Here is a 15,169-nt window from a genome sequence, read left to right on the forward strand (position 1 = left end):
AGTGTTAGGTTGATGCGATACAACAATTATGTGAAAGATCTATTGCTAAATAACTATCAATTAAACAATTTTGACAATTTGAGAGAGTAAAATATGACGAGTGACTGATGAAATTTGAAGCTAAATTAAAGTTTAGTTACACAATTGAAATAAAATTGAAGTTCACTTGTCCAATTGAGAAAAATTAAAATTTGACGTCAATATAGATTTTTTTGAAAATTCAGTGACCTCTGATGAAATTTACCCAATTTTTATTCCTTGCGTTGGACTATCCGGAACGGAGGCCGGTTCCTGCTGCACTTCGAAGTCTTTCTCTGAAGTCAAAAACTGTTCTAGATTTCAATATCCAATCTGTAAAAACAGATATATAAATCAAAATTTCCAGCAAACAACGGGAATTTACATTAATAAAGATTCACAATAATTCTCTTCGTCGCTTGAATCTGTACCTCCAATAATCAAACAATGAAGCACGTGTTTTTTATTTTGGGTCTCTTAGTGATCTTCCATGGCGCTGCTGCATTTGGTCATTTCAATAGTGTAGTTGGTAGTTCAGCTGGTGCTATTGGAGAACAACCTTTATCAAAGATTGCAATCCATAAAACTAAACTTGCTCTTCGGGATTCTGCTTCCATTAAAGCCACCCCTCTTCTTCTTGGCATAAAAGTAAGTAAATTTCTGCTATTCACATGGGTTTCATCTCACATAATCTCTCTGTTCTTTTGCGTTTGCCAATTAAGTTGTGGTTTTTGTTTTTCTCATTTTGTGTGTTGGCTCTTTGCTTTTTTAAAAGTTTCAGAATTGTAAACTAGTATCTGTTGGACTGTGTGGCCATTAATCTTGCTGTATTGACATAATATTCCTACACATGTAAAGGATCTTTTAGAGGCGGTTTTTGGGTGCAAGTGAGTTGTGAAGAAAATTTGCTACTATAATTCTACTTGTAATTTGTTTATTTTCTTGTTTCATTAGAAAGTAGGGATTAGGATTTAATCCATAATAGGATCATGATTTCCTTCCTAAGTGCATTACTAATTGTGTTTAGTTAAAATTCGAAAATCAACTATGCAATTTTTTTGTTAAAAGGGAACTAAAAGTTCGCCCTGAGTTTTTGACTTCAAGCGGCCCCATTCCTGTAAAAGCGATTTGTTAGTGAGTTAATAGAAAAGCTATTTCTTTCTTAATGATTTTGCATAAAAATAGAGGCCAATCCTTACTCCTTCAGGTCTATGGGGGAAATGATGTTTTTGTTTATGATTTGGTAACAGGGCGAGGACACTGAATGGGTCGATGTGGATTTTGAAAATGACAAACCTGGTGATGATGATTGGATTGGAGTTTTTTCTCCAGCAAAATTCAAGTAAGCTCCAGTTGTAGATTTATTTTAGCATTCTGGCTATTTCTAGTTGGTCTGTGTTATCAAAGATTATGCATTGAAATTTTGAAACTCTATGCATTTTTCTTGTATCAATGATGAACAAATGTCGGGAATTGTCAGCGCATCAAATTGTTACGATGAAAATAACAGAAAAGATCAAGCTCCATATATATGCTCATCCCCTATAAAGGTGTGTGCACAACTAGTTTTAATATTAAGAATCAGAAAATGTGAGATTTTTTTGCCTTTACTAACGGATGTCAAATTGCATGTATATAATCATTGCAGTACAAATTTGCAAATTTCTCCGAGTCCCATTATATGAAGACTGGGAAAGCTTCTTTAAAGTTCCAGTTAATCAATCAGCGTGAAGATTTCTCCTTTGCATTGTTTGCAGGTGGATTATCAAATGTAAGTGAAGTCACTTTTTTCTGTTAAATCTTGTGATTTTTTCACTTTCTGAATATAACTTGCCACTGTATCCTTCTGGTAGTTTACATCTATTTCTAGATCTTTATAAATTTGCGTTTGGAAATAATTAGTTTGGAACTGATGTAAACTTAAGAAAATTACATATCAAATTGGTTTCTATATATATTGTTTGAATATCTGTGAAAATTTCTGTTATTCTAAAAATGCATCAGTAACTTTTCTTTAAAATGATAATCATAGTTCAAATTCATTGAAATCTTTAAATCTTCAGATAACTTACCCATATTTAAAATTCACAATAATATAAAAACAGTATTGAAATGCTGGTTGCTTGGGCTATCATTTACCTCACTCTCGGTGGACTAAAATTATCTTACGTTCTTTTTGTATTCCATGCTGGTTCATCTTCTTATCATTATTTCAATGTTGTTTGTTTGTAAGTATTTTGATAGCACTCTCACATGAACTAAAGCCATAGCATTCCATTGCAGCCTAAACTTGTAGCAGTATCAAATTCCATAGCTTTTGCAAATCCTAAAGCACCACTTTATCCTCGCCTTGCTCAAGGGAAATCTTGGGATGAAGTAAGTTATCTTGATGTTTGCCAATATTTATTTTTTAATGGTTTATGTCATCATGTAGCTAAAATTGAACTTGGACATGAATCTTTGTCCGTTACCTTATGGAAGTTACATTTGCCTCTACCTTAAAAAATTTGGATCGGTCAACTAGATACTTTTAGCCCTCATTTTATTGCATTGTTCTCTTTCGTTCACTGAGTTTAGTAAGCAGTATTAAATCATACTGGACAGTATGACCAACACAATTTCAAATTCTTTTTCTTATTTAATATTGTTCAGTATTGTCTAATCTACCTTACCAAACTTGCCATTAATGTCTTAATAGAATTTACTCTCCTGCAAAGTGAACTATTAGATTTCTACTTCTTCATCTGAATTGCACTTTGCAGATTACAGTAACATGGACAAGTGGCTATAATATAGATGAAGCCATTCCTTTTGTGGAATGGGGTTGGAAGGGTCAAAAACAAAAGCGCTCACCAGCGGGAACATTAACATTTGAGCGTAAAAGCATGTGTGGTATGATTTACTTTTTATGACCACATTCTTGCTAAGATATGCTGATGTGCTATATAGTCAAGTTTTCTGTCTCCAATGATTGTTGGGGGTGTTGGAAGAATAAGCATTCTAGATTATATATGCAAGTTTTCTTTCTCGAAGATGACCTTGTAATTAGCTAAAGGTAGATGGAGTGAGTTAGCTCATGAGGCATAATTTAACTACCCCAAAGTTTGGACTTTTGAAGGTATTTTTGGTTGCTTGACTGATGATACTTGTGAATAATTTTCTTCTTCGGATTTTGTTACGTCTGGAAGTTTTGCTTTTTGGACAGGAAAACCCCTCTTTCGTGTAGCTAAAAATCTTGTTTTTAGTATATTTTGATTAAAGTCAATGAAATGTGTAATTGAAAAGTTTATGAAATGTGTGTTGAAAATTAATTGTTGACTTTAACTAAGTTTTACTTTAACTAAGTTTTTATCAACTATTTAAGCCACACCAAACAGGGACTAAATCACTAACAATCTTAACTCCAAAACCTTTTCTGAATAGTACAAGCGTTTGGGTTGCAATGTAAAATATACTCAAAATTGGAATGAATAGGCAATTTAATTTCATACTGGAGCTGTATGTCCAATGTTTTATTAAGATTTAATAAATTAAAGAATCATGGTCTTTTTTTTCTTACCTATGTTTTCTCTCTCAATCCACTGATGTCTTGTCCCTTGGTTTCAATTTAAAGAGCAAATGTTAATCAAATCTATCAGGTGGTCTCTTTTTTAGGATACCTATGGATTTTAGTAAACATAAAACAATGTGATGACTGAAATGCATCTGATAAGAATACTCAAATTGGTCTGTAGGTTCACCGGCACGTACAGTTGGCTGGCGTGACCCTGGTTTCATACATACTAGTTTCTTAAAGGATTTGTGGCCAAATACTGTGTAAGTCTCCATAGCATCTGTGTTTTATAAGAAAAAAATTCTGGCAGGCATCAATAATATAGTTATTCTCTACTGTTGCTGCAATTCCAGATATACTTACAAATTGGGTCACCTATTAAGAAATGGATCCTACATTTGGAGCAAGATGTATTCGTTCAGATCGTCCCCATATCCAGGACAAGACTCACTGCAACGAGTTATAATATTTGGTGACATGGGGAAGGTAATATTGATCATTAATTTTGTAATAAGTATATCCTTTCTTTTCTCTGTCCCTACTAGAAATACTGAAAGAAGATAGAAAGACTTTACCCCATTCAAATAATCTGAAAAGATTCGAGTCAAATGAAGAGATTATGGAGCTTCTTGTGAGAAATAATGTTTAACTAACTAAGGGCATCTTCAGCTGTTGTGATGATTATGAACTAAAATAGTGTGTCTTTGCCATCTAGTGCTGAGGTGTGTTGAAAGTCCTTGCCAAATTATTTTCCGGTGCTCAAACCGTTAACGTAGTTCACTTATTTTATGTATATAAGTTATTTGACTGTGTTTAATGCATTTAACATGAGATACTATGACTTTCAGGCAGAACGTGACGGTTCAAATGAATATAGCAATTATCAGCCCGGCTCTCTGAATACCACCGATCAACTCATCCGGGATGTAAAGAACATTGACATAGTTTTCCATATAGGAGACATCACATATTCAAATGGCTATATCTCACAATGGGACCAATTCACGGCACAGGTGGAACCCATAGCATCAACTGTGCCTTATATGATTGCAAGGTGTGTTCATATATCATGTGATAATGCATTTCGTATTTTTTGATATAACTTTTTATCATGGCCAAATTTTTACAATGTTACATATCAACTTGTTCCACAGTGGCAATCATGAGCGTGATTGGCCTGGGACAGGATCCTTTTATGACACTCCAGACTCTGGTGGTGAATGTGGTGTGCTAGCAGAGACTATGTTCTACGTTCCTGCAGAGAATAGAGCCAAGTTTTGGTGACTGATTTATTCTTTTCTAAAGTAAAAAGTTGGAAAGCTGATTTTTATCTTCTGAGCCCTGTTTTATCTTGATCATAATAATTTGACTCTTCTTGTATGTAAAGAAATGCTAGCCATAGGAGCTACATCTACTTATTGTTGCAGTTTCAGATTTATAATACTTCGCCTCAGTATTTGAGCTACATCTACTTTTTGCATAGATTTTTCACTATAACAAAGGAGGAGATAATAAGATTTGTCATACACCTCTTAGTTTTGTCCACCCAAAAATGCTCTCTCCCCATCTTCTTCTTAAAATACTTTTTGATATGAATATTAGGGAGAACTAATCAGACCACCCAATATACTGTTGGATAAAGAGTTAACCACGATGTCTTTGCTCGGAAAACCCTTAGCAGGGAAAATTTACAATGTAGTTAGGCTCCACAGTATATCAAGAAAAGTAGCTTGCTAAATGGATTTAAATATTTTCTTCTAAGGCTATGGAGTTCCTTTTTTAGTAGTAAAACTTTACATAGTTTGTTATTGGGACTGTGTCTTCTATGTAAATTGAAAAATGACATATATACTCGTTCACAGGTACTCAACAGATTATGGTATGTTTCACTTCTGCATAGCAGATACTGAGCATGATTGGAGAGAGGGATCCGAGCAGTACAAGTTTATTGAAGGTTGCCTTGCATCAGCAGATAGGCGAAAACAGCCTTGGTTAATCTTTGCTGCTCATAGGGTCCTTGGATATTCTTCTAATAAATGGTATGGATTAGAAGGCTCATTTGAAGAGCCAATGGGAAGGGAAAGCTTGCAAAAGCTCTGGCAAAAGTACAAGGTTGACATTGCGTTCTTTGGCCATGTCCACAATTATGAAAGAACTTGCCCAATTTACCAGGTAAACCTCTCTGGCATGTTTGAAATGTTGCTGTTCTACTTGCTGGATAGGATTAGTGAAGAAAAATAAGTTGAAATGTTGCTGTTCTACATGCTCTAGACTATTTTTCCTTGTTAATTTTGCATAAAATATCTTCAAGTGACTAGATTAACTTTTATGGACCGATTTCTTGCACTTTTCCCACTTGAAACTTTTTTAATTTTTTTCTGCAGAATCAATGCGTGAACTCGGAAAGATCACACTACTCAGGCATTGTGAATGGGACAATACATGTCGTTGTTGGTGGAGGAGGGAGCCATTTGTCGGAGTTCAGTTCGGTTATCCCTAGTTGGAGTCTGTACCGGGATTATGATTTTGGTTTTGTCAAATTGACAGCATTTAACCACTCGTCCCTTCTTTTCGAATACAAGAAGAGCAGTGATGGAAAGGTGTATGATTCTTTCACTATCTCAAGAGACTACAAAGATGTTTTAGCTTGTGTGCATGACGGCTGTGAAGCAACCACTTTAGCAACTTGAACAACACATATTTACTGGAAGGAACCCATTGATATTGTTCCATAGGACAATTTCTTGTTTTTTCGTGAAATAAGGCATTGTAGTGATTAAGTTACAGATTGTGGGAAAAAAAAAGACATTAGACTATAATGTTAAGTTGCCAAATGTTTAATTGTGGGTTAATTTCACATTTGGTCACTAAAGTTTGGGTAAAATTGCAAATTGTTCCTTGAAAGTTTATTTTGTCCACTAAATATGGTCTCTGAAATTAGAGTAATGCTATGTATCACCAATGGTGATCAACTCCACTCTAGGTGGCAGTGGAGTTCATGTTCCACAACGAGTGATTAATGGTTTTTCGAAAGTTCTAAAAGGTGCAGGATTCGGCAAGACGGCAACTTCAAGCCTCAAATCTTACGGCTTTGTCTAGGACTCTAAACAAAACAAAGTCGCAATATGATGTTTCTCCATATTTATTATTACTTTAATTATCCTTAGACCATTAGTAATGATTCTTTTTGTCAAATTAGTTTATTTGACCTCAAAAAGAATAAAAAATTTTGGACAGAATTTTTGTAAAAAAGAAAAAGAGAAAGGAGCTAGCTTTGTGGCGTTTAGGCTTGTGTTACACGGTTAAAAATAGAGTTGAATATATGTTTCACAATTTATAAATTCGAAAGATGCTTTGTGAAGTGCTATGAATACTTCAAATAGGTACCAAGATCTTACACCGAGAAGTGAAGAATGTATTTTAAAATAATCAAAAATGATGATGCTATGATGGAAATTAGAAGATAATAAGTTAGATTATTAAATTCATTTCTAACCGTCATCTTTGGCTCTTTTTTAAGAATCTCCTATAATAATCATCCACGCATGAAAGATATCTACCAGATCGTCACTTCATATACCAAACATTTTTATATCGTTGCATTTGATATTTTTCATCCAGCAGAGTGATGTAATCATTGTTTAATGTTTTTCTCAATCTACAATGAGTTGCGAAGTTCGAATAAAAACTTCGAAATGGTACCAAGTTTCTATTCTGATGAAGCTTGGTATAATTCGAAAGAGGTGACGCCAAGTTAGAATAAAAGAAAAAAAGTTGAATTAATAAAACAACTTCTGACAGTCATCTTTGGCTCGTTATTTTGAACTCATTGTCTAATGATTCCTTAATTCGAAAGATGAATTATGAAGTCTGCCATGGATACTTCATAACTATACCAAGAACCTAACCACAAGTACATAATACATCCTGAAATATGTGATTAGCACAGTGGTAATCACATATTGTACTCGACATTCTATCGACCTTGAGTCAGCTGCAAACGTGAGCTCACCTACTTCATCAGCTATATGGATCAAAGTAAAAAATGTAACATATTTTAACAATAGGGTTAAAAAAAAAAATTAATTAAGTAAATTATTTTTAAATTTGATCAATAAAGAATTAATGACATTACCATCTTCCACATGAAAATGCCAAAATGAAGATGTGATCTTTCCTTTGACTTCAATCATAGAGTTTAGTGGAGATGCGTAGGGAATATATTATTATTCCCTTAATTTTATATTCCTATTTAATCACACGTTTAACTCAATTATTGAAAGCTATAGTGCAAAAATTATTTATGGGGTAGATTTATCTGAAAAGGATAAGCTAAACCTTTTGTTTTGACTAACAATGCAATATAAATACAAGGGTAAATTATTTTTATCAGGTAAATTTATCCAAGGTCGCCCAACTTTCAGCAAACTCACAAGTAAATCACTAAAATTATAATTTGTCTTGATTGGATTTTAAAATTTCAATTTGTTTCAAAATTCACCACTTTGTCTCATTCCCTTGCACCAAATTAACAGAAATTGCTTAGCGACAGTCATATCGTAACCGATCTTCCACCGTAAATGCATTAAAATGAAGGTTACAGCGATTCTTTAGATTTAAAGTTCAATAGGTTGCTTTTTATCTTAACAATTTTATGATGTAGCATAGTGGTAAGTTAGAATGCCACGTAGCTTTTACATGAAAGATGTCTGATACGATATAAAGTAATTAAGTAATTTTTATCAACTTGAAAGACGATGTTGACTGTAAAATACTAATTTCTCTCACCTGATTAGGACTTTCGATGTTGACTGTAAAATACTAATTTCTCTCACCTGATTAGGACTTTTCCTCCTAACTCTCTGATCTAATATTCAAATATGAGCAATAAGAGAAATGACTGTTCGGGATGAAGTTACTAAATTTTGCATATCTCAATTGTCTCCTAGCCACCCTTATTTATAGACTTGTAATGAGATTTTGAAGGTTATAGAGTCCTTTCTACTAACGACACATGGTAGTTAATCATCAGTAGGACTAACGGTAGTTATTTCTTTACGTTTTATTCTAATTTAGACCATATATATTTGATAAAGTATTTTGGCTCGCTTTTCATATTCGAGGTCACGTATAAGACTTCACGCTATTAATGTTCACCAACTTACTTCTAAGTTCGCTCTGGATTCCTTGTCAACATTTATTGACAACACAGAATATCACTTAAACACGAAGGCTCACTTACACTCGTGTACGATTCCTTGTCCATATTTGTTGACGATAGACAACATGTGACAGATTGGTGAATTTTTAAACTTAATTGATGCTTATTAGCACAAATGAGACAAATTAAGTTTAACAACTATATATATATATATATATATGAAAGTTCAGTAATGGCAAATGAAATTTACCCGATTCTTATTTGGGTTTTGCTATGTGTACGTCTGGGTATATAGTCTTCTCACAATAGGAGGGTTCGTGATTTTTTATTGGGCGTGGCCCCCTATTGTGGGGGCCTCCGGCATACAAATAGTAAAACCTTCTTGATTCTTTGCATTGGACCAACCAGACCATAGGCCGCCTGCATTTTACCCCTAAAAGTAGCTCTAGGTAAATATTTTTCTTCATTTCTTCACCTTTCTGTGAATTCACAGTTACTCATATTTAAATAATCGATTGACTAATCGGGATTGAGCTAATTTCTTGATTTCAATATGCAATCATAAGCTATAAACAAATATATAAAACAATTCGTCCAGCAAAGAAAGGGAAATCTCCACTAATAAATAGAGGAAAATCCTCTCTTGAATCATTACGTCCAAAGTAAATACAACGAAAAACCTCTTAATGGTGGTGGTGTTGATTTTGGGTCTCTTAGTGAACTTCCACTGCACTGACGCTTTTGGTCATTTGAGAAGTGTAGTTGGTAGTTCAGCTGGTGCGATAGGAGAACAGCCTTTATCAAAGATTGCAATCCATAAAACCACACTTGCTCTTAGTGATTTTGCCTCCATTCAAGCCAGCCCTCTTCTTCTTGGACTCAAAGTAAGCAACTTTTTGTTATTAATCGATAAAAGTATCATGACTTACTGCACTAGTGCATTGCTTCTTGAATTCAGTTATAATTTGAAAATCTATTTGCAATTTTTGGTTACGGATAACTAAAAGTTCCCACTGAGTTTTTGAATTTGCATTATAGTTAGAGGCCAACGTTTTTGTTTGACATGGTAACAGGGCGAAGACACTGCATGGGTCGTTGTGGATTTTGTAAATGAAGAACCTTCTAATGATGACTGGATTGGAGTTTTTTCTCCAGCAAAATTCAAGTAATCTCCTGTTACTCTTTTATTATAGCCTTCTGGCTATTTCTAGTTTGTCCGTGTTATAATACTTACCCTTTGGCCTCGGTTTTTCGCGTATTCTGTCCCTGCAATCGGTTAAGAACCATGATCGTGCATATATTAGTTGTGAAATTTGAATTCTTCGCATTGTTTTACATGGTTGATTAAAAACTGTTGGGAAACTTGACAGTGCATCGAATTGTATAGTGGAAAATAACAGTGAAGTACAAGCTCCATATACATGCTCTGCCCCAATAAAGGTGTGTACAAAACAAGCCATAATACTAAAGATTCAGAAAATGTAACATGTTTTTTGCTTTCTCTAACTGATGTCTTGTAACGGGATTCTTACAGTACAAGTATGCAAATCACTCGAATCCTGATTACACAACAACTAAGAACGCTTCAGTAAGGTTCCAGTTGATCAATCAGCGAGAAGATTTCTCCTTTGCGTTGTTTGCAGGTGGATTGTCAAATGTATGTAGTCATTTTTTTCTGTTATTCTCGAGTTCTTTTCACTTTTTGTTAGTATTGCTTTGATGATATAAAAAATACATCACAATAACTGGAGATAGAAATGATCATTGCAGTTCAAATTCATTTTACCATTAACTCCTTCGTCCAACTTAGCCAGATTTAACTCGGACACAACAAACTAAAGATAGCTTATGTTCTCTTCGTATTCATGCTGATATATTTTGCTTATGTTTGTTTTTATCCTGTTTCCTAATTCCATTGCAGCCAAAACTCAAAGCAATAACAAATTCCATAGCTTTTGCAAATCCTAAAGCGCCAGTTTACCCTCGTCTTGCTCATGGGAAATCTTGGAATGAAGTAAGTTATTCGGATTGATGTTAGTCAATAATTATGTTTTAATGTGTTATTTCATCCTGTATAGCTCAATCTTGACTTGAACATGAATCTTTGTTTGTTACCTTAGATTTGCTTCTGTCTTAAAAGCTTTTGTTGGTCGATTACAAATTTTTTAATCCTAATTTGATGTAATTGCATATTTTGTCCTTCTAACACTTAGAGCATGTTTGCTTGGAGAATTGGATAGTTTTGTTGAGAAACAAAAAAGGAAGCTAAAGTTTTGTTTATTCTTCTGCCGAGCCATATCCAATATTGCACCCAAACATGCCATTAATGTCTTAAATAGACCTTACTCTCTTGCAGAACTGAACTATTAATTTTCTTTTTCTTCTTTTTTCACCTGAATTACACTTTGCAGATGACAGTAACATGGACTAGTGGCTATAATATAGAGGAAGCCATTCCTTTCGTGGAATGGGGTTGGAAGGGTAAAGAGCAAAAGCGCTCACCGGCTGGAACATTAACATTTGAGCAAAACAGCATGTGCGGTATGATTTAACTTCTATGACCAAGTTCTTGCTACCATATTGTGTTACAAATTTAGACAAAAAAGGGATTCTATGAACTCGGAATTGGTTAAAGGTATAAAAAATGGGTAAACAAGTTCATAAGGCATACTTTAACTACTCACAAGTTCTGGCTTATGAGGGTATTGTTTGGTTGCTCGACTGATGATACTTGTGAAGAATTTTTCTTATTAGATTTTGTTGGATTTAGAAGTTATGTTTGTTGGATAGGAATATAAATTATTGGATCAATAAATACCTTAGCTTGAAATATTTTCTTTATGGGAATTAAGTTAGGTTTCAATACATAATACACAAGGTTAACCTGAGTTTTTGGGGGCCTTAGACCAATTTCAAATATGGGACCATATATATATGTAAAAATACAAGTAAAATAAAAAATAATAATTTTTTGGGGCCCTCACCGAAGTGCGGCCTTAAGCAATCGCCTACCCCACTTATAGTTAGGGCCGACACTGATAATACACCCAAAACTGCAAACGGATAGACATTTCCAATTTCATAGAAAGTTTTTTGTCCAATTCTATATGAAGATTTCATACTTCAAATATCATGGTCTTTTCTGTTGTTGGCTATGTTTTCTCTCTGAATCTACAGCATTTTGTCTCTTAGTTTAATGTTAAAGAACGAATGTTAATTAAATCTATAAGATGGTCTCCTTTTCATATACATTTATTAAACATAAAACAATATTGTTAACGGACTGCATCTGAGAAGGATCCTAAAATTGGTTTGTAGGTCCACCTGCAAGTACAGTTGGCTGGCGTGATCCTGGTTTCATACATATGAGTCACTTAAAGGATTTGTGGCCAAATATTAAGTAAGTTTCCTAAGGTTCGATGTTTTAGAAATACATAAATTTCTGTAAGCACCAATTATTTTGAAATTCTTGACTGACGCTACCATGAATTTTTTTCCAGACATACGTATAGGTTGGGTCACCTGTTAACTAATGGCTCCATTGTTTTGGAGCAAGATGTACTCGTTCAGATCGTCTCCATATCCAGGACAAGACTCACTGCAACGTGTTATAATATTTGGTGACATGGGGAAGGTATATTGAGAATTAATTTGAAAAAAAAAAAAAAGCATGCGTCTCTTATATTCCAACTGGAAAAATTTAGAGAACTAAGATAGAAAGAGTGTATACCATTCAAAGAATTTGAAAAGATTTGAATCAAATGAAATGATTATGGAGTTGCTTGCGAGAAACCAGGTCTAAATATTTATTTGATATCTTTAGCTGTCGTGTGATTATCATGAACTATACATTTCCATCAAATCTTGGTATCTAATGCTGAGAACTCATTGTTTGCTCAGATCCTTAATTTAGTGAGATGATTTTTCAGGCGGAACGTGATGGTTCAAATGAGTATAGCGATTATCAACCTGGCTCTTTGAATACCACTGATCAACTCATTAAGGATCTCAAGAACTTTGACATAGTTATGCATATAGGAGATCTCCCACATGCAAATGGCTACATCTCACAATGGGACCAATTCACAGCTCAGGTGGAACCCATAGCATCAACTGTCCCTTATATGATTGCAAGGTTTATCTTTTAATAGCACATTAATAGCATTTTCTCTATGCCAAATATTCAAAGTGTGTAATAACAATTCATTATACAGTGGCAATCACGAGCGTGATTGGCCTGGTTCAGGATCCTTTTATGACACTCCTGATTCTGGTGGTGAATGTGGTGTGCTAGCTGAGACCATGTTCTACGTTCCCGCAGAAAATAGAGCCAGGTTTTGGTAACTAATAATTTATTTACCAAGCAAAATACTAGAGTTTGGAAAATGATTACTTCTTGTTGGGGTTGCATCTTGCACGTTAATCACATCCGATGTCAAAAAATGACTCGTATACTTATTTTACAGGTACTCAACAGATTACGGTATGTTCCACTTCTGCATAGCCGATACTGAGCATGATTGGAGAGAGGGGACTGAACAGTACAGGTTTATCGAACGTTGCCTTGCGCAAGCAGACAGGCGAAAACAACCTTGGTTGATCTTTGCTGCTCATAGGGTCCTTGGTTATTCTTCTAATGATTGGTACGGATTGGAAGGTTCATTTGAAGAGCCCATGGAAAGGGAAAGCTTAGAAAAGCTTTGGCAAAAGTACAAGGTGGACATTGCATTCTTTGGCCATGTCCACAATTACGAAAGAATTTGCCCAATTTACCAGGTAAATCCTTGTAGCATGTTTAGAATGCTAGGCTGGATTGCACTAGATAGAATTAATGACAAAATAGAAGTTAAATATCTTCTATTATACTATGCAATACTGTTTTTTAATGTGTCGTAACCCTGTGTCCATATGCTCTAGGATTATTTATTTATTTTTTCCTTTTCTGGTTAGGTTTGTGTCAAATATCTTTATTTAAGAGGTAAGTTAGCTTCTATAGACTGGATCTTGAATTTTGCCTCATATTCAAGCTTTGTTGATCCTTTCGTGCAGAATCAGTGTGTGAATTCTGAAATATCACATTACTCTGGCACTGTGAATGGGACAATACACGCTGTTGTTGGTGGAGGAGGGAGCCATTTGTTAGAGTTTAGTCCCCTTGAAACTGCTTGGAGTCTCTATAAGGATTATGATTTTGGATTTGTCAAATTAACTGCATTTAACCACTCGTCCCTTCTTTTTGAATACAAGAAGAGTAGTGATGGAAAGGTGTACGATTCTTTCACTATCTCAAGGGATTACAAAGATGTCTTAGCCTGTGTGCACGACAGCTGTGAAGCTACCACTTCAGCGACTTGACCCTTACATGTTATTGAAAGGAAGCCATTGATAAGATGTTCGTCAGAACAGTTCTAGTTGGTATATTTGAGCAATAAGGCATCATAGTAATGTAGAGTATGTCAAGTTGTGATGTGTATTCATTTCATTACGCCGTGTCATCAAGTTTTCGTTTCTCTCATACCAGTGAGAGTTTTCGATTATGACTATTAAGTTTAGTTGTCAGAAGACAATTTTGCTATGCTCAATCATCATGTAATATTAATTGCGCTTGGTTTTGTTATCAAGTTCTCATCATTCTCAGATCATGAGTATGAATATTGTTGGAAGAACAAACCAAATTAACCCTATTAGCATATTTGGGTACTTTGAGTAGTTCATGCATTTCAACTTATTAGATATAATTAGTAAGAGATTAATGTCCATGCTTTATACATCAATCTGATAGATCCCAACTCACATAATAAAATAACAATGGCAGAATAGGGAAATGAATGGGATAGTTAGCAGCACATGCAAGTAACAGAGGCAGCTGGAGAATTAGTTAGATAACCATTATAAAGAGTTCGGCAAACAGAGAGGAAAGGGAGCAGAAATTGAGTATAGACTTGGGGTGAGAATTGGGTCTCTCGAAAAACCAAATACCTTTTAGTTCTTGTTATTAATTACAGAGCAATATAGTTATACAGTGTTATTGAATTGCTGTATTACAATTTTCATTTACCAATTGCTGTCAACATAAATAAATCTATGTACATTCCGTTGAATTCTTCTTGAATTGAATCTTCTTCCGTATTGTTTCTTTGATTCTGTGTTGAGCTGCCATAGGAACAGGAACTTATCAAGTGGTATTAGAGTGGTCGATTTTTGGACAAATGGAAACTAATTACGACGGTGAATTGGAATAGAGATGGGGCTTGCTATTGAATCGGTTTGAGAAGATGATAAGGCAACGTAATGAAGAAAGTTGAGACGATGAGTCGGAGCTGGATGCACGAGGTCGACTCATAATATCCATGTTCTATGGGGACAATATAGAGTGGTGGTTGTCTAGGGCTGAGGAGATTTTCCATAAAAATCAGTTATCGGAAGTAGAGAAAATA

The 15,169-nt window shown here is 34.6% G+C and overlaps 1 protein-coding gene and 1 pseudogene across 3 annotated transcripts; both read left to right on the top strand.

Annotated features, from left to right (window-relative positions):
• Nucleotides 1-281: 281 nt before the first annotated feature.
• On the top strand, nucleotides 282-6,428 carry LOC111387562 (probable inactive purple acid phosphatase 27). Of its 3 annotated transcripts, XM_023012133.1 has the most exons (12): nucleotides 283-666; nucleotides 1,269-1,360; nucleotides 1,499-1,568; nucleotides 1,667-1,789; nucleotides 2,302-2,394; nucleotides 2,781-2,910; nucleotides 3,753-3,834; nucleotides 3,925-4,057; nucleotides 4,420-4,625; nucleotides 4,726-4,851; nucleotides 5,434-5,743; nucleotides 5,956-6,428. In XM_023012133.1, the coding sequence occupies exons 1-12, from the start codon at nucleotides 466-468 to the stop codon at nucleotides 6,259-6,261; spliced, it is 1,872 nt and encodes a 623-aa protein (XP_022867901.1). In that variant the 5' UTR covers nucleotides 283-465; the 3' UTR covers nucleotides 6,262-6,428. The 3 variants fall into 3 exon arrangements, with proteins under 3 accessions (XP_022867902.1, XP_022867901.1, XP_022867903.1); XM_023012134.1 differs by lacking the exon at nucleotides 4,726-4,851 and having other exon boundaries at nucleotides 282-666; XM_023012135.1 differs by lacking the exon at nucleotides 283-666 and having other exon boundaries at nucleotides 1,291-1,364; nucleotides 1,529-1,568.
• A 2,916-nt stretch (nucleotides 6,429-9,344) lies between these two features.
• Nucleotides 9,345-14,416, top strand: LOC111387561 (annotated as a pseudogene).
• Nucleotides 14,417-15,169: the final 753 nt, after the last annotated feature.

Source organism: Olea europaea, unplaced genomic scaffold (genome assembly GCF_002742605.1).
Source record: "Olea europaea var. sylvestris unplaced genomic scaffold, O_europaea_v1 scaffold409, whole genome shotgun sequence".
In the NCBI taxonomy this organism is placed as follows: domain Eukaryota; kingdom Viridiplantae; phylum Streptophyta; class Magnoliopsida; order Lamiales; family Oleaceae; genus Olea; species Olea europaea.